At 42.1% G+C, this 13,731-nt stretch overlaps 1 protein-coding gene across 1 annotated transcript in view; it reads right to left on the bottom strand.

The window, feature by feature from the left end:
• The window catches only part of LOC145399142 (uncharacterized), a 313,723-nt gene that overhangs the window by 221,991 nt on the left and 78,001 nt on the right, over positions 1-13,731 (bottom strand). The window contains exon 9 of the mRNA XM_080271880.1: positions 5,062-5,238. Within this exon, the coding sequence (XP_080128006.1) occupies positions 5,062-5,238 (177 nt within the window). The remainder of the gene's footprint in view (positions 1-5,061; positions 5,239-13,731) is intronic.

Raw genomic sequence — 13,731 nt, 5'->3', positions numbered from 1 at the left:
GTTTCTGCTCAAAATGGTAGCATCCAAAGCCACTATCAGAAGGCTGATCAGTTTCCCGCCCGTTCCCACCATCACGGTATATCTCATGTCAAGTCTCAAGACTCTGTCTCTGCTTACATAGTGCACGCATATTGTTCTACTTTTAGCACTGTAGGAGTCCCGCTCTTGCTCACCTGTTACATCGTGGCCCCAACACTTCATTCCAAGAATAAGAGGATCACTTTGGAGCTGAAAATGAAGGTTATGGAGCTGAATAAGCAAGGTAATGAAACTAAAACACTGGATGTGAATTTGGCTTAGGTGAATCGACAGTGAGGAATACTCTCAAGAATAAGGACTAGATTTTACAAACTGTCAAGACTTATGGAGGCCAGCAAGTGGACAGGTGCAGTAAAGCTGCTAATTCCACAGTTATACAAATGGAGTGGTACCTAGCACACTACATTCACAGTTCTATAATCTTTCTTTGAGAAAATGTCTTTCTTAAAATGATAGTCAATAATAGAGAGGTACTGTACACGGGAAAGATAGGGTGGGGTGTTGGCCATATACAATTATTTCCATTGATTCAACGGTTGCTACTATGTGAAATTTCCAATATGCAGCACATTTTCTCGACTATATTCTCGCATACTGCAAAAACCCACGGCATGCATCAGTCACCACCATCACATGAGGATGTTCAATTTGTGGCAGCCTGTAAGCCTGCCAAAACAGTGTCATTCACTTAGCACCACTATTATTTCAGTCTTGTACAAAGCTATATCTGTGTGGTAATTCATCCATTCATTCATCATCTAATCCTGTGCTGCCCCATTAGTAGTGTAGAAGCCCAGGGCTTGGCAAGTTGGTCCTGACATTTAAGATGAGAGTGGCCAGCCTCACTCATCCCTGAGTGGCATTACATGAGAAATAAACCCCAACCACCCCTTGGATATAAACCCGAACCGGCTCAATCTGATTGGAGCACCTTAATTAACCACTAAACCACCAGGCGCCATACAATAATTTGATTACATGGTTACTGCCTAGTGTAGTAAATGGTTTCCTGGAGTACAGGAAACCATTTGGCTTGTCGCTCAGTGTACTCACCTCTTGGATGTTATTTTCTCTCATCCTCTCTCAACTCATACTCTAAATGTAACAGAGACGAACTCAACTCGGTGCCTCAGGTCCTACAAACAACACAATCTTTTCATTTCATTTGTAAAGGCTCCAATGCACTTGCTTGCATCAGCCTTAGGCACTCATTGGTGGCTCTCCACATTGCTGGATCTTACTCTTCAGTCCTTTATTCCCAAGGTCACACTCTATGACCTCATCCCAAGTCTTTTACAGTCTGCCTCTCGCATCCCTACCCTCGATGTTAATATCTCTCATCCTCCACACCCAGTTGTTGTTCTCCATCCTCTCCACATACCCAAACCATCTCAATCTACCCATTCTCATTACATCACTAATACATTCAATTTCTATGCTTCCCCTCAACTTTTCATTCAAAATTCTAACCCCTCCTGGGCCTGTCATTAACATCCATCTGATCATCCTCATCTCTGTATGTCTGAGCCCTACAAATATCTTCCTCTTTTACTGCCCAAATCTCACTACCAAACAACACTACACTCCTGGCACATGTTACAAACAAGAACCCATAAGCATTGAAAGAGAGGCCTCTCAGGAGAGGCAACAACTCCCTAGACTTATCACTCCTTATCCTTGCTACCAAGATAGCTCCAGTCCCACCTCCAGTACATATCATGTCACCCAAATAAAACTCCTCCACACACTTAAACTCGGCCGGGTTGACTCTTTATAAGGTAGCCTGCCTCCCCTGAGGCACTGTTGTATAACCAATGTAAATACCTCATATGAGAAAGCCTGGGATTGAGGAGTGGCAGGTTTGAGTGGTTATGGCTTTGCATGTGGGTGCTCACCTCCAGGTGAGAGTGAGGGAGATCTGAGTGACGAGCTTTCCGTGAATGTTGGCATGCATCAGAGATCAGTCTTGTGCCCCTTACTGTTTGTCATGATGCTTGAAGTTCTCTCACGTGACTTCAGAAATGGACTCCCGTGGGATATGCTGTATGCTGATGATTTGGTACTGATTGCAGAGATTGAATGGGAGGTAAAGAAAAATTTAGGAAATGGAGAGATGGAATGAGGCATAAAGATTTGAGAGTAAATGCAGATAAAACAAAAGTGATAATACAGTATTTAGGGCTGGTGGCAGTACTATCAAAGCAGAGGGAGTGTGGCTACGTGTGATTTCTCCATATTATGTGTTTATGATAAATGAGTTATTTAAGAGGAGCCTGTGGAGTCACATGGAGAGACAGGCAGACGAATGAGGATATAAAGGAGCGTTGTGGTGTGGATGTGATAGGAAGCGTTATGTGGAACACACTGAGGTGGTTTGGCCATGTGGAGAGGATGGAGGGTGAAAGACTGATGAAGAGAGTGTATGTGAGAGAGGTGGAGGGGGGAAGAGGGAGGGGGAGGCCGAGAATGAGATGGAGGGATGGGGTGGAGAGGTATATGAGAGAGGGGTGTGTGAGTTGGGAGCAGGGGAGTGAAATGGCGGGGGACAGGGCGACTTGGAGGCGATTTGTTTCTGGCCACCCTAAACGGGATTGAGGCGTCTGGCAATAGATGGATAGATAGATAGATAAATGGGTGCATAAGAGATGTAGTGGTATTTGAGGTAGGCTGTGAAATAATGCTGATTTCGTGTGACCAGTGTGTCGTGGAGAGTATGTAGAGACTGTCAGGCATGAAAGCACTGGTCTTGCTTGAGAGTCTCTTGAGCGTGTGGAAGAGCTTTGTAATTTAGGGGACGTGCTGGAAATGGCGCTGGTGTTCGCTCCGTGGCTAGGGTAAGAAGTGGTTGGAGGACATTCAAAGAGCTGTTTCCTAACCTAACGATGAAAGGGCTCTCCCTCCATGCTAAGGGATCTATGTACACAGCATGTGTTAGGAGTGTAACACTGTATGGTAGGTAGCTGAAGAAGATATTCGTAGGCTCAAACATACAGAAATGACAATGATTAGATGGATGAGTAGTACACCCTTGAATCTGAGGCCTGGGGAGGGGTGGGGACCTAGCACTGTGATTGAACAGCTGAGAGGATGGCTGGGACTTAAATATATTGGTGTTGTGATAAGGAAGGGTTAACAGAGATGGTTTTGGCATGCTGAGAGGATGGAGGATAATAGTTTAAATTTCATTAAATTAGGCTTTACTGATCTACCAGAAGACCCGCCGACATGTCATAAAAATACCCCCGCTAATACCAATACACCAGTCCTGTATGAGACAGCCCTAGCATGTATTCAATATGGACGGTGGGTGTTAGCGCCGAAGTGGTGACATGTAGAGGTGTATGGTATGTAGGAGGACTGCTGGGCCTTGATAGCAGGCTGTGAAGCCTATGCCCAGAGTTGGAGGGAAAAAAAAAAAAAAAAAAAAAAGTTGGGTGTGGAGGGCGAGAAGTGTGAATGTCGGAGGGAGGGTCGTGAGAGAGAGACCCAAAAAAAAGACCTGGGATGAAGTCATATAGTGTGGCCTCACGGATATAAGAGCAAATAGGGAGGCTGCCAGAGATCAAGTAGCGTGGAAAGCCACCATTAGGTGACCAAGGTCAACATATGCAAGCATGTTGGAGCCTTTATACACAATATGATCTATGATACGATACAGTACATTCTTGACAAAACAAACTAATTGGTACCAAACCCTTGATGTTAAAGCTGATAGTTCGTTAAAGCCAAACACCATGATGTTTGGTAATTTTCCAGGTGTTGTGGCTTTTACTGAACAAAGACTGTTAAATATGGAGCATCATTCAGTCAAACAGTCATACACAGTAACATAAAGCTAGGCCTAAATGGCTCTTTTTTGCAAATACAGTAAATGCTCTGTTTACCAGTTTATGTGTTTTTCTTACCTTTCATGAAGTACAGTACAAGCAATCCCCGACTTACAATGGGGTTACATTCCGATAAGCACACCATAAAAGGAACATATTGTACGTCGAAAATGCATTTAATACACCTAACCAACCAAACATCATAGCCTAGCCAAGCCTATCTTAAAGTGCTTCGTACACTTACGCTTGCCTACAGTTGGGCAAAATCATGAACACAAAGCCTATTTTATAATAAAGTGCTGATTAACTCATGTAGTTTATTGAATACTGTACTGGGAACGTTGACTGCGAAAGTCAAAGTTCACATACGCTGGCTATTACAGGCTTGCTGCCTTCATGCTGGACACTTATCATGAGTTTCATCTCAAGAGTAATTGCCTTCCTCCTCTTCTTCTCACCAGTAGCAGGAAAGACAGATGGGAGTTTCATAGACATGATGGATGCACAAAATACAATGTAGGTATGGGGGGGCATCCAAAAAAACACTGGCAACACAGAACACTGTAGAGTATCGGTTGTATAAACTAGCAACCGCTTGGCACACTGGGAGATGCGTCTTGCTGCTGCTGCCCAGCATCATGAAAGAGTATCGTACAACATATCACTACCCCAGAAAAAGATCAAAATTCAAGATTCGAAGTATGGTTTTGCACCATTGTAAAGTTAAAACATCATAAGTCACACCATCATAACTTGGGGACTGCCTATAACTGCACTGCAAATAAAGACTGCAAGTGGGCCAAGGATAAATCTATGTTCATTTGTCACACCACAGTGGTCAATGTTTCATCCGCATTCACTCTTTTATTGAACAAAATTTGTTAAATGAACATAACATTCAGCTAGCTCAAGGTGGTCGTTAAAACCGAAATTCGTTAAAAAAGAGTTCAGTATATCGAGGGTGTACTGTATATGCTTAATGATGATGATGATGATGATGATGATGATGATGATGATGATGATATGATGATGATGATGATGATAATGATGATGATGGTGATGAGGGTATGAACTCTGAATTCACACTTAATTCTCAATGCTGCTGCTGTCTTTTGCTGATTACCTATGCATCTCTGATATTCAGTTTTTTCCAAACATAGTTTCTTCTCACCTAACATTTTTAATGAGAACTTACAATCAGCAAGGGTCTTGAAGATGTAAACCTCAGATGGCTCTCCAATGTTGGGATCTGCTGAATTCTTAGCAATGACGAAGGCTCTAATGTAGATAGAGTAGTTGGTGTAAGCCTTCAACCCCCCTAGAGTTATGGAAGTTACGTTTGTCACGTGGGCCTTCTCAACTGCTTCTGAACCTATGTGGTGAAGGAAGAATGAAATAAATATACATGAAAAATACTGTTATCAATGTTACATAATAAAGTTCAGGCATAAGTGTTTATGAATATCGCTATTATAGATGGAACTGCAATTGCATACACATCTTTTCAAACTATACACCATACATACAGTACTGTACATGAAGGTAAGATGCCATTTTCATTCTTCAGAGATGGTTATGGTACCTAAGGATAAGTTAAACAGCCACAGTCTCAAACTCTGCAAAGCAGCAGATGAGGGAATGATTCTGATGTAGTCAAAGTCAAGGAGATTTACATGTTTCTCTCTGCTGTGCTCAAACACAAAAAGAAACCATCTTATAGTTACTGTAAAGTCTGACTGGAAACAGGTATACCCATGACTGTAATTACGGTAAATCTGTTCGTATTTATTAGAATGATGAATGCTCCATTCATGGGGGAAACTATAGACTGTTGACATTACTCAACAGTTCAAATATGCTAATGTTATTCATACTCCATTAGTGCTTCTATCCTCCCTGTCTTTTTCTTCCTTATCATCAGTAATTCTTGTTAGAGATCACATGAAAATGCTTCCATTGTAAAACTGCCATGAATATGCATAGCCAGACGTTTTAGAGAGAAAATTAGAATCATACTACTGTACAAGGTCTGTTCAGAAAGAGTCCAACCTTAGGCTCTAAAAAAAATAAATAGCTAACCTGTTGAGCTAAGACACTAATCCCCCTCAAAGTAGGCCCCTTATGACTTGACACACATAGCCCTGAGTTCTATCTAATGCCTTAAAAAATTTTCAAAATTGGTTTTCAGTATCTCTTGCAGGTGCTTCATCGCATTCGGGAACCCTTCAACGTAGTTCTGAGTTTGAGGAATAACCAAAATTTGCATGGACTCATGTCTGGTGAGCAGTCTGCTGGACCTGCAGGATGCTGTGCTAGGCCAAAAATTCATAATTCAGATAAGAAGAATGGGCAGGGGCATTGTCATGGTGCAGCTTCCAACTTGCCACTTTCCAAAGGTCTGGTCTCTTCCACCTAACTGCATCACTATGACAACGGATAACGTCAAGATAGCAATGTTTGTCGACAGTGATCTGGTGCATATTTGTGATGCACAACACCACAGTAGGTGAAAAGAAACTGTCAACATACGAATGCATTTCACCTTGCTGTGGACCTGTCATGCTTTTTTCGGCAGAGGTGACCCCACAAGCTTCCATTAGGATGACTGTGCTTTGGTTTCTGGGTTGCACCCAAACATCCAAGTCTCACCTCCAGTGATAACAGTCTTCAGAAAGCCTGGATCACGATCTGCACACTTCAACATGCCTTGAGCAACATTCATCCACAGAGCACGTTATTCATGCGCAAGGAGCTTTGGAACGAAGTCAGCATCAACTCTTCGCATACTCAAATCATCCCTTAAAATATTGTGTGCTGATCCACTGCTGATTCCAATTTCATTAGCAATTTCTATGACTGTCAACCAACGATTTCCCATGACCAAATCACTGACTTTCTTCACATTTTAAGCACTCCTGTTTGTTGATGGCCTCCCATGACGTGGATCACTCTTGACTGACATTTGGCCATTTTTGAAGAGATTGTACCCCTCCTTTATTTGCATTACCCCGATGGCTTCAATCCTGAAAACTTGCTGGATGTTCTTGATAGTTTCAACTTGGGTATCACCTAGTCTTTGGCAAAATTTGATGCAGTAATGTTGTTCAACTTTTTCAGTCATAGTAATGAGTATAAGAACAGGCATATGGTGCATGGCCATGAACACAGGCTGACTGACAGCCAATGAGTCATTTGTGGCAGACGGCATTAATCACACATGCACATGAAGGTCCTGCACTGCACAACACAAAACCCTACCCTTATCCTCCCACTGGTTGGTGAGGAAAAAACAAAAAAATAAGGTCAGATACTTTCTGAACAATCTTCACAAAGCGTATCTATGAAGAATGACTTGAAGTTTGAAATCTAAATGGGGAATGAAAAGCTGGGGGTAATGAAGAATTCTAAATACCTGGAGGCAGTAATGTACAATTATGGCAGCAAGGACAGTCAAATGAATGAGAATATACTTCGGGTGTGTCAGTGTTAATGATTGATAAAAACTGTGGTGTTGTAGTTAAAACAACAAGTAAAGTGCAGTGACGTAAAATTTTAGACATACATTTGGTGTCTGATCACTGGTAAGGAATGCATCCCTTTTGAACCTGTTATAACAATGTTCAGTACTGTATATTTGATATACTACTGATCATTATTCAATTGGTCTTTCAGGAATGCAACCTGACTGTATAAAATGGGTGACCACTGCCAAGGAACCTATCCTCATTCAACCCATTTTCTCTATCTATCTATTGCCAGATGCCTTAATCCCGTAACGGGTGGCCACAAACAAATCGCCTCCACGTCGCCCTGTCCCCTGCCATTTCATTGCCTTGCTCCCAGCTCACATCCCCCTCTCTCACATACCTCTCCACTCCATCCCTCCATCTCATCCTCAGCCTCCCCCTCCCTATCCCCCCCTCCACCTCACTCACATACACTCTCCTTGTCAGTCTCTCATTCTCCATCCTCTCCACATGGCCAAACCAACTCAGTGTGTTTCTCCTAATGCTTCCTATCACATCCATATCCACACCACAATGATTCTTCACTTCATCATTTGTCAGTCTATCTCTCCATGTGACTCCACAGGCTCCTCTCAAGTAACTCATTTCCACTGCTCTCACTCTTGACGTGTGTCCCTCCAACAAGGTCCAAACTTCACTTCCATCCATCAGAGTTGGTATCACAATACTGTCATGCAGTAGCTTTTTCACTTCCATGCATACTTCCCTGTTTCTTATCATTGCTTTCAAGGAACCAGCAACCTTTCCTTCCGGCTGCACCCTTTCAAGCACTTCACCCTCTAAACTTCCATCCTTACTCATCACACTACCCAAGTACTTAAATGCACTCACATTTTCCATTTCCTCCTCATCCAGCCTCACTGTACATTCACTGACTTCACTTCTCTTGAAGACCATAACTTTACTCTTCCCTACATTCACCTTTAGATTCCGTTTCTTACACACTCTCCCAAACTCATCCACCAAGCCTTGCGGCTTCCCTTCATCTTCACTTAACAACGTAGTATCATCTGCAAACAACAGTACAGGAAGTTTCCAAACACTGCCCTCTTTTACTAGGACTGTTCCAACATCCACTGCCCTATCTTGTATCTCTTTTATAATCCCACCCATATACAGACTGAACAACCATGGAGAAATGATACATCCTTGTTTCAATTCAACCTTCTAAGAGAAAAATTCACTCAGTTCACCATCCACATGCATTGGAAACTTAGCACCCTCATACATACGCTTCACAGCATTCAACAACTTCCCATCTACTCCATATATTCTTAATACTTTCCACAATCCTTGTCTATCCACCCTGTCATATGCTTTCTCCAAATCCATGAAGGCCACATATAACTTCTTTCTCTTCTCTAGAAACTTTTCCACTAAAGATCTAGAATGAATATCTGATCTACACAACCTCATCCCTTCCTAAAACCTCCCTGTTCTTCTCCAACTAATTCCTCTGTTATTTCCCTAACTCTGTCAATAAGTATCCTACCACACACTTTTCCTATTACACTTAGAAGACAAATGCCCCTATGATTACCACACTTCATTTTCCCCTTTTCCCCTGTACAAGGGAATAATTATACCTGACTTCCAATCCTCCGGGACTCTACCTTTCTCCCATGCCAATCTGCACATCTTCCTCATCCATTCTACTACTATCTCTCCCCCATTTCACTACACACTTCATCAATTCCTGGGGCTCTCCCCCTTTTAACTTTCTTCAATGCTTCCACAACTTCCATCCTACTGATTTCTTCCTCTCTTCTCACATCACTCCTTCTTCCAGCCATTCCCCAGCCACTTATACTTGAATTACTTTCATTCTCTATGTTCAACAATTCCTTAAAGTGTTCTCTCCATCTGCTCTCTGTTTCTCCTTCTCCACTAGTAATCTACCATTTTTATCTTTCACTCCCCTACTAACTTCTTTGGCACCCTGTCTAACTCTCTTTACCTCTTTCCAGAACATTTTCTTACATTCCCTCCACTTTACACTTCCTCATCCTTCCAAATTCCTCATCCACTCTCTTCTTATTCTCTCCTACTAATCTTTTCACCTCCCTCTTCCTCTCTACATACAACTGTCTCTTCCGTCTCTCAATTTCTTCCACACCTGTTTCTCATCCACTCACTATATGCTTTCTTCTTTTGTGACACAGCCTTTCTCACCTCTTCAGTCCACCATGCTGGTCCCCGCACCCCTTTTCTTCATCTCTTCACCCCATACACCACCTCACATGCTGCACAGATGTCTTCTGTGAATATCTTGCACACACCTTCCATGTCCTCCATCTGCTCCTATCTATATTTACCCAATCGCTCCTCCACTTCCCATGTTATAATACTGTATATTTGACAGACATCTGACTATTATTTAATTGGTCTTCCAGGAATGTAACCCAATCATATAACGAGGTTTCACTGCATATCAGTTCTGGTTGTTGACACTGTCAAAGAATTGGGATATGACTGGCACAGCAGCATGATCTGGGTGGTGGGATATTTAATCCTCTTCGGAACCGTATGTTTCCAGTAAGTTTCTGGGACATGAACAGAGTGGAGAACCCCACTATCGCTACTTCCATGAGGGCACAAAGAAGAACATTTCCACAGCCAAATTTGCCCCCCCAGAAATTAGTTATATTTGTATAAGTTGTATACACATACCATAATTTTTGCTGGTGTTTATACTTTAAGACAGAGTAATTAAAACACACAAAACTGATGAGTAAATGTACAGAAATGTTTAAAAGTAAAGATAGCTTCAAATAACTTCCAACATCCTAGCGCAAAGTTTTGTCAGCACCGTGCAAGAGTAAAGCATAAGTCTAGATGCAGAATTTCATGAGCTTTCTCATGATGTTTCAGGAATTTCAATATGACCAATAGTTTTTGAGTAAATCACCAAAAACTTAAAAAACTGTAAAATGTGTGATTTGTGTTTCATTTCTTATATTATCACCAAACATATAACTAACATATGTGTAAATTATGAACATGTATGTAAATTATGCATACCCTCCCCTATAACCCACCCAAGTTTGATGCACTTACCGCTAAAACTTAATTTTTGGTTAATATTTTTGTCCGAAATGACACAAATTGTGTCATCAGTTACTCTTCAGCCCAACACGTGTGACACAATTTGCATCATTGTTCCTGAGAAGATTAATGCCCTGCATTATTATTATTTTTCAAATAAAAATTGTAAATACAGTTACACAACATAGGGTACAAACTTCAGAAGATTGCTGCCAAAAGGTGGAATTTGTACTTCATGGTCTTATTTCACATGGATGATCCATTTTCGAGTCAAAAAAGGCTGAATTACCTCCTTAATGGATAAGAGAAATAAAGTTTGTGAATCAAAAGAATTCCCCCCATGAAGCAACACTATTAACAGGCTTAGATGACTAACAGTAGTTGTCAATAACAGAAGCTGTACAATGGGCTAAAAAGAACAAAAAAATATGATAAGACACGGGAGGAAAGAAACTACAAGGACAGTTGAAAAATAAAATATCTCTCTTAAAGTTAGCTGGAGCTTTAAAAATATACTGGTAACCTTTGATAGCCCAGCCCATCCCTGCAATATTGTTGGAGGAATGAATTAACTACTTATGGGGGAGGCAGTGGGGTAAATCCTGAGGGTTCCATCCATCCATTCATCCATCATCCAATCCTACATTGCCCCATGAGAAGCATAGGAGCCCAGGGCTAGGCAAGTTGGTCTGGACATTTAAGATGAGAGTGACCAGCCTCACTCATCCCTGGGTGGCATTACATGAGCAATAAACCCCAACTACCCTTCGGATATAAACCTTCACTGGGTCAATCTGATTGGAGTGCCGTAATTACCCACTAAACCATCAGGCGCCAAAATATGGTTATATGGTTACCACCCAGAATGGTTTCCTGGTGTACAGGAAACCATTTGGCTTGTCACTCAGTGTAGAGTCACCCACAGGCAGAAGTAAGTCGTAAGAATGAAGGAAAGAAAGACAGAAAAGGGAGTGTAAAGTCACCCATAGGCAGAAGGATGAGGAATGAATGAAGAAAAGAAAGACAGAAGAGGATGGAGGGAAAGAAGGATGGAGGAGAGGAAAGGGCAGACACCCCAGAGCAGCACCACATTAAGTAAGTGGATAGTGGGTGCCTCTGGAGTTCCACCCTCTATAAACTCTGGCCTAGGTGAAGGTCTCTTACTGTGCAAATTTTGGCGTGCCTACAGTATGTAAAAACTGTGAGATTGTCCACCCTGAGGGCAGTCAAACCCTCCTGGGGTGGGTGGTCATCAGGGCTCCTAAACTGCCTAAAATAAGGCCAGGGGAACATATACCAGTATGCAAAACATTGTGCTTAGGATAAAAACAATGACCACAAATAGAGGTGCTGGCTTGGACATCTCGGCCCCTCCCCCTGATGACGTTTGTGGGTCTCACCCTACATAAAGTAGGGCCCCAGTAAACATCTACAATTGTCAAAAACTTCATGTTCTTAGGTCATTGTTGTTGTTGAACAACCCCAGTTTGTCTGGTTATGCAGACTTATCAGCTATAGGTAAGGTACTGCTCCAGCAAGGCTGTCCCATACAGTGAATTGAAATTCCCTTATGGATGACTGCACCTCACTGTAGCAAGGCGATGGGAGTAGTGTGGAGGTCTGGTCTCTGGATGGATGCCACATCTGCATCTCTTCATCCAGTTAACATGGACACCACAGTACACTCCACTTCACCCTATAATCTGGTTATGTGGTATGGTTACAACTCAGTGTTGTATATGGTTTTCTGGGTAACAGGAAACCATAAGGCTTGTCAATCAGTGTAGAGCCACCTGAAGTGAAAGAAGAAAAACAGGGCAGTAATTTCTGGGGGGCTAGGGGGGCTATAGCCCGCCAATGTTTTCTGTACATTTGTCAAAACTTCAACTAATTCTGAGGGTTCAGTAAAACTCTCGAAATTTGTCAAGTTTGTAAGGAAATTATGATGCTATATGTTGAATATTATCAAAAAAATTTTGTTGGCACAACTATCTGAGACGTACCGTGGTAGTGTTATGATATTTTTCAATGTTTATGTTGTGTGGCAATGCTGTTCTTGTCATTTGCCAAGCGTTGTTGAAAGCTCTCTGTTGCCTTTTGGCCTGTGAGTTTATTTTCTAATGTGTTTAAAATTGTGGTTCCTGTGTTTTGTTATCGTAACTCTATCTACAGAATGAGAGACATAGCCTACTTGAGGAGCACAACCCACAATCGGCTAAACCGGCTATTTAACCATCTCCAAAGGAATAAAGGCAGGGCGGTACATTTCTACCTGAATTCTACCGCAGACATGTAGGAATAGTCTTGATAAGAGTACAGCATGGAGCAACAAAAATGTAAAATGACCAAATTATTAAACTCAGTCACAGTTTGAGCTGAAAGTTCAGATTGTCAAAAAGTGAACTCTTATTTAAACACCCAACCCCATCACTAAACATACATGCCTCATTATGCATCAACTTTTAGGTACAATCAAACTGAAAAATATCGGATGGTCTACAAACTAAAGCATTTTGGTTAACCCCTAGGCTGCTGAGAGCTCTGAGCTAAGGCATGCCCTGGTGCGGCTATTTTCTGTTAACATTCGTTAAGAACCTTCTGAGAGGTTTGTAGCAATCTGTCAACCCGTCCTTCTCAGGTGCTTGCAGCACCCAAGGGGTTATATTTTAAGTCTGTATTATGGATATGTAGCAATGATAGACTATGTGTGTGTGGATGAGCGAATGAGAAGACAAGTGTTGGATGCAAGAGTGTGGAGAGGGTGGGGGAATGGAGTCTCGAACCATCACTTAGTGATGGCCAAGGTAGAGCTGCAAAGAAAGTGGTTGAGGAGACGAAGGGGAAGACAGGAGGAAGCAACTCCTGCGAGAAGAGTGGAGAAATTGCACGATAGTGAGAAAATGACAGAGTATAAGAGCATAGTGGAAGAAAGATTGGGAAGGTATGAGCTCGAGCAGATGGAAGGGGTGGAAGACGTATGTAAGATATTCACGGAAGAGATAGGCGCAGCGTGTGAGGTGGTTTGTGGAGTAAGGAGGAGATGCAAGGGTGTGCAAGGGACAGCATGGTGGAATGATTAGATGAAACGAGCTGTGGAACAAAAGAAAAAGGCATATAGTGAATGGTTAGCGAGTAGAGGTAGGGGAGAAGATGAGAGAGAGAAGAGAGAGGTATATGTGAGCAGGAGAAGGGAGGTGAAGAGACTGGCGAAGGAGAGTTTGGGAGGAATCTGAGTGTGAAATGGAGGGAGAGTAAGAAATTGTTTTGGAAGGAGGTAAAGAAAGTAAGGCAGT

The sequence above is a fragment of the Coenobita brevimanus genome, chromosome 47 (assembly GCF_032717465.1).
Source record: "Coenobita brevimanus isolate Jiangsu-jjx chromosome 47, ASM3271746v2, whole genome shotgun sequence".
In the NCBI taxonomy this organism is placed as follows: domain Eukaryota; kingdom Metazoa; phylum Arthropoda; class Malacostraca; order Decapoda; family Coenobitidae; genus Coenobita; species Coenobita brevimanus.
The sequence above is the reverse complement of the archived record's forward strand: the minus strand, read 5'-3'. Positions and strand labels throughout refer to the sequence as shown.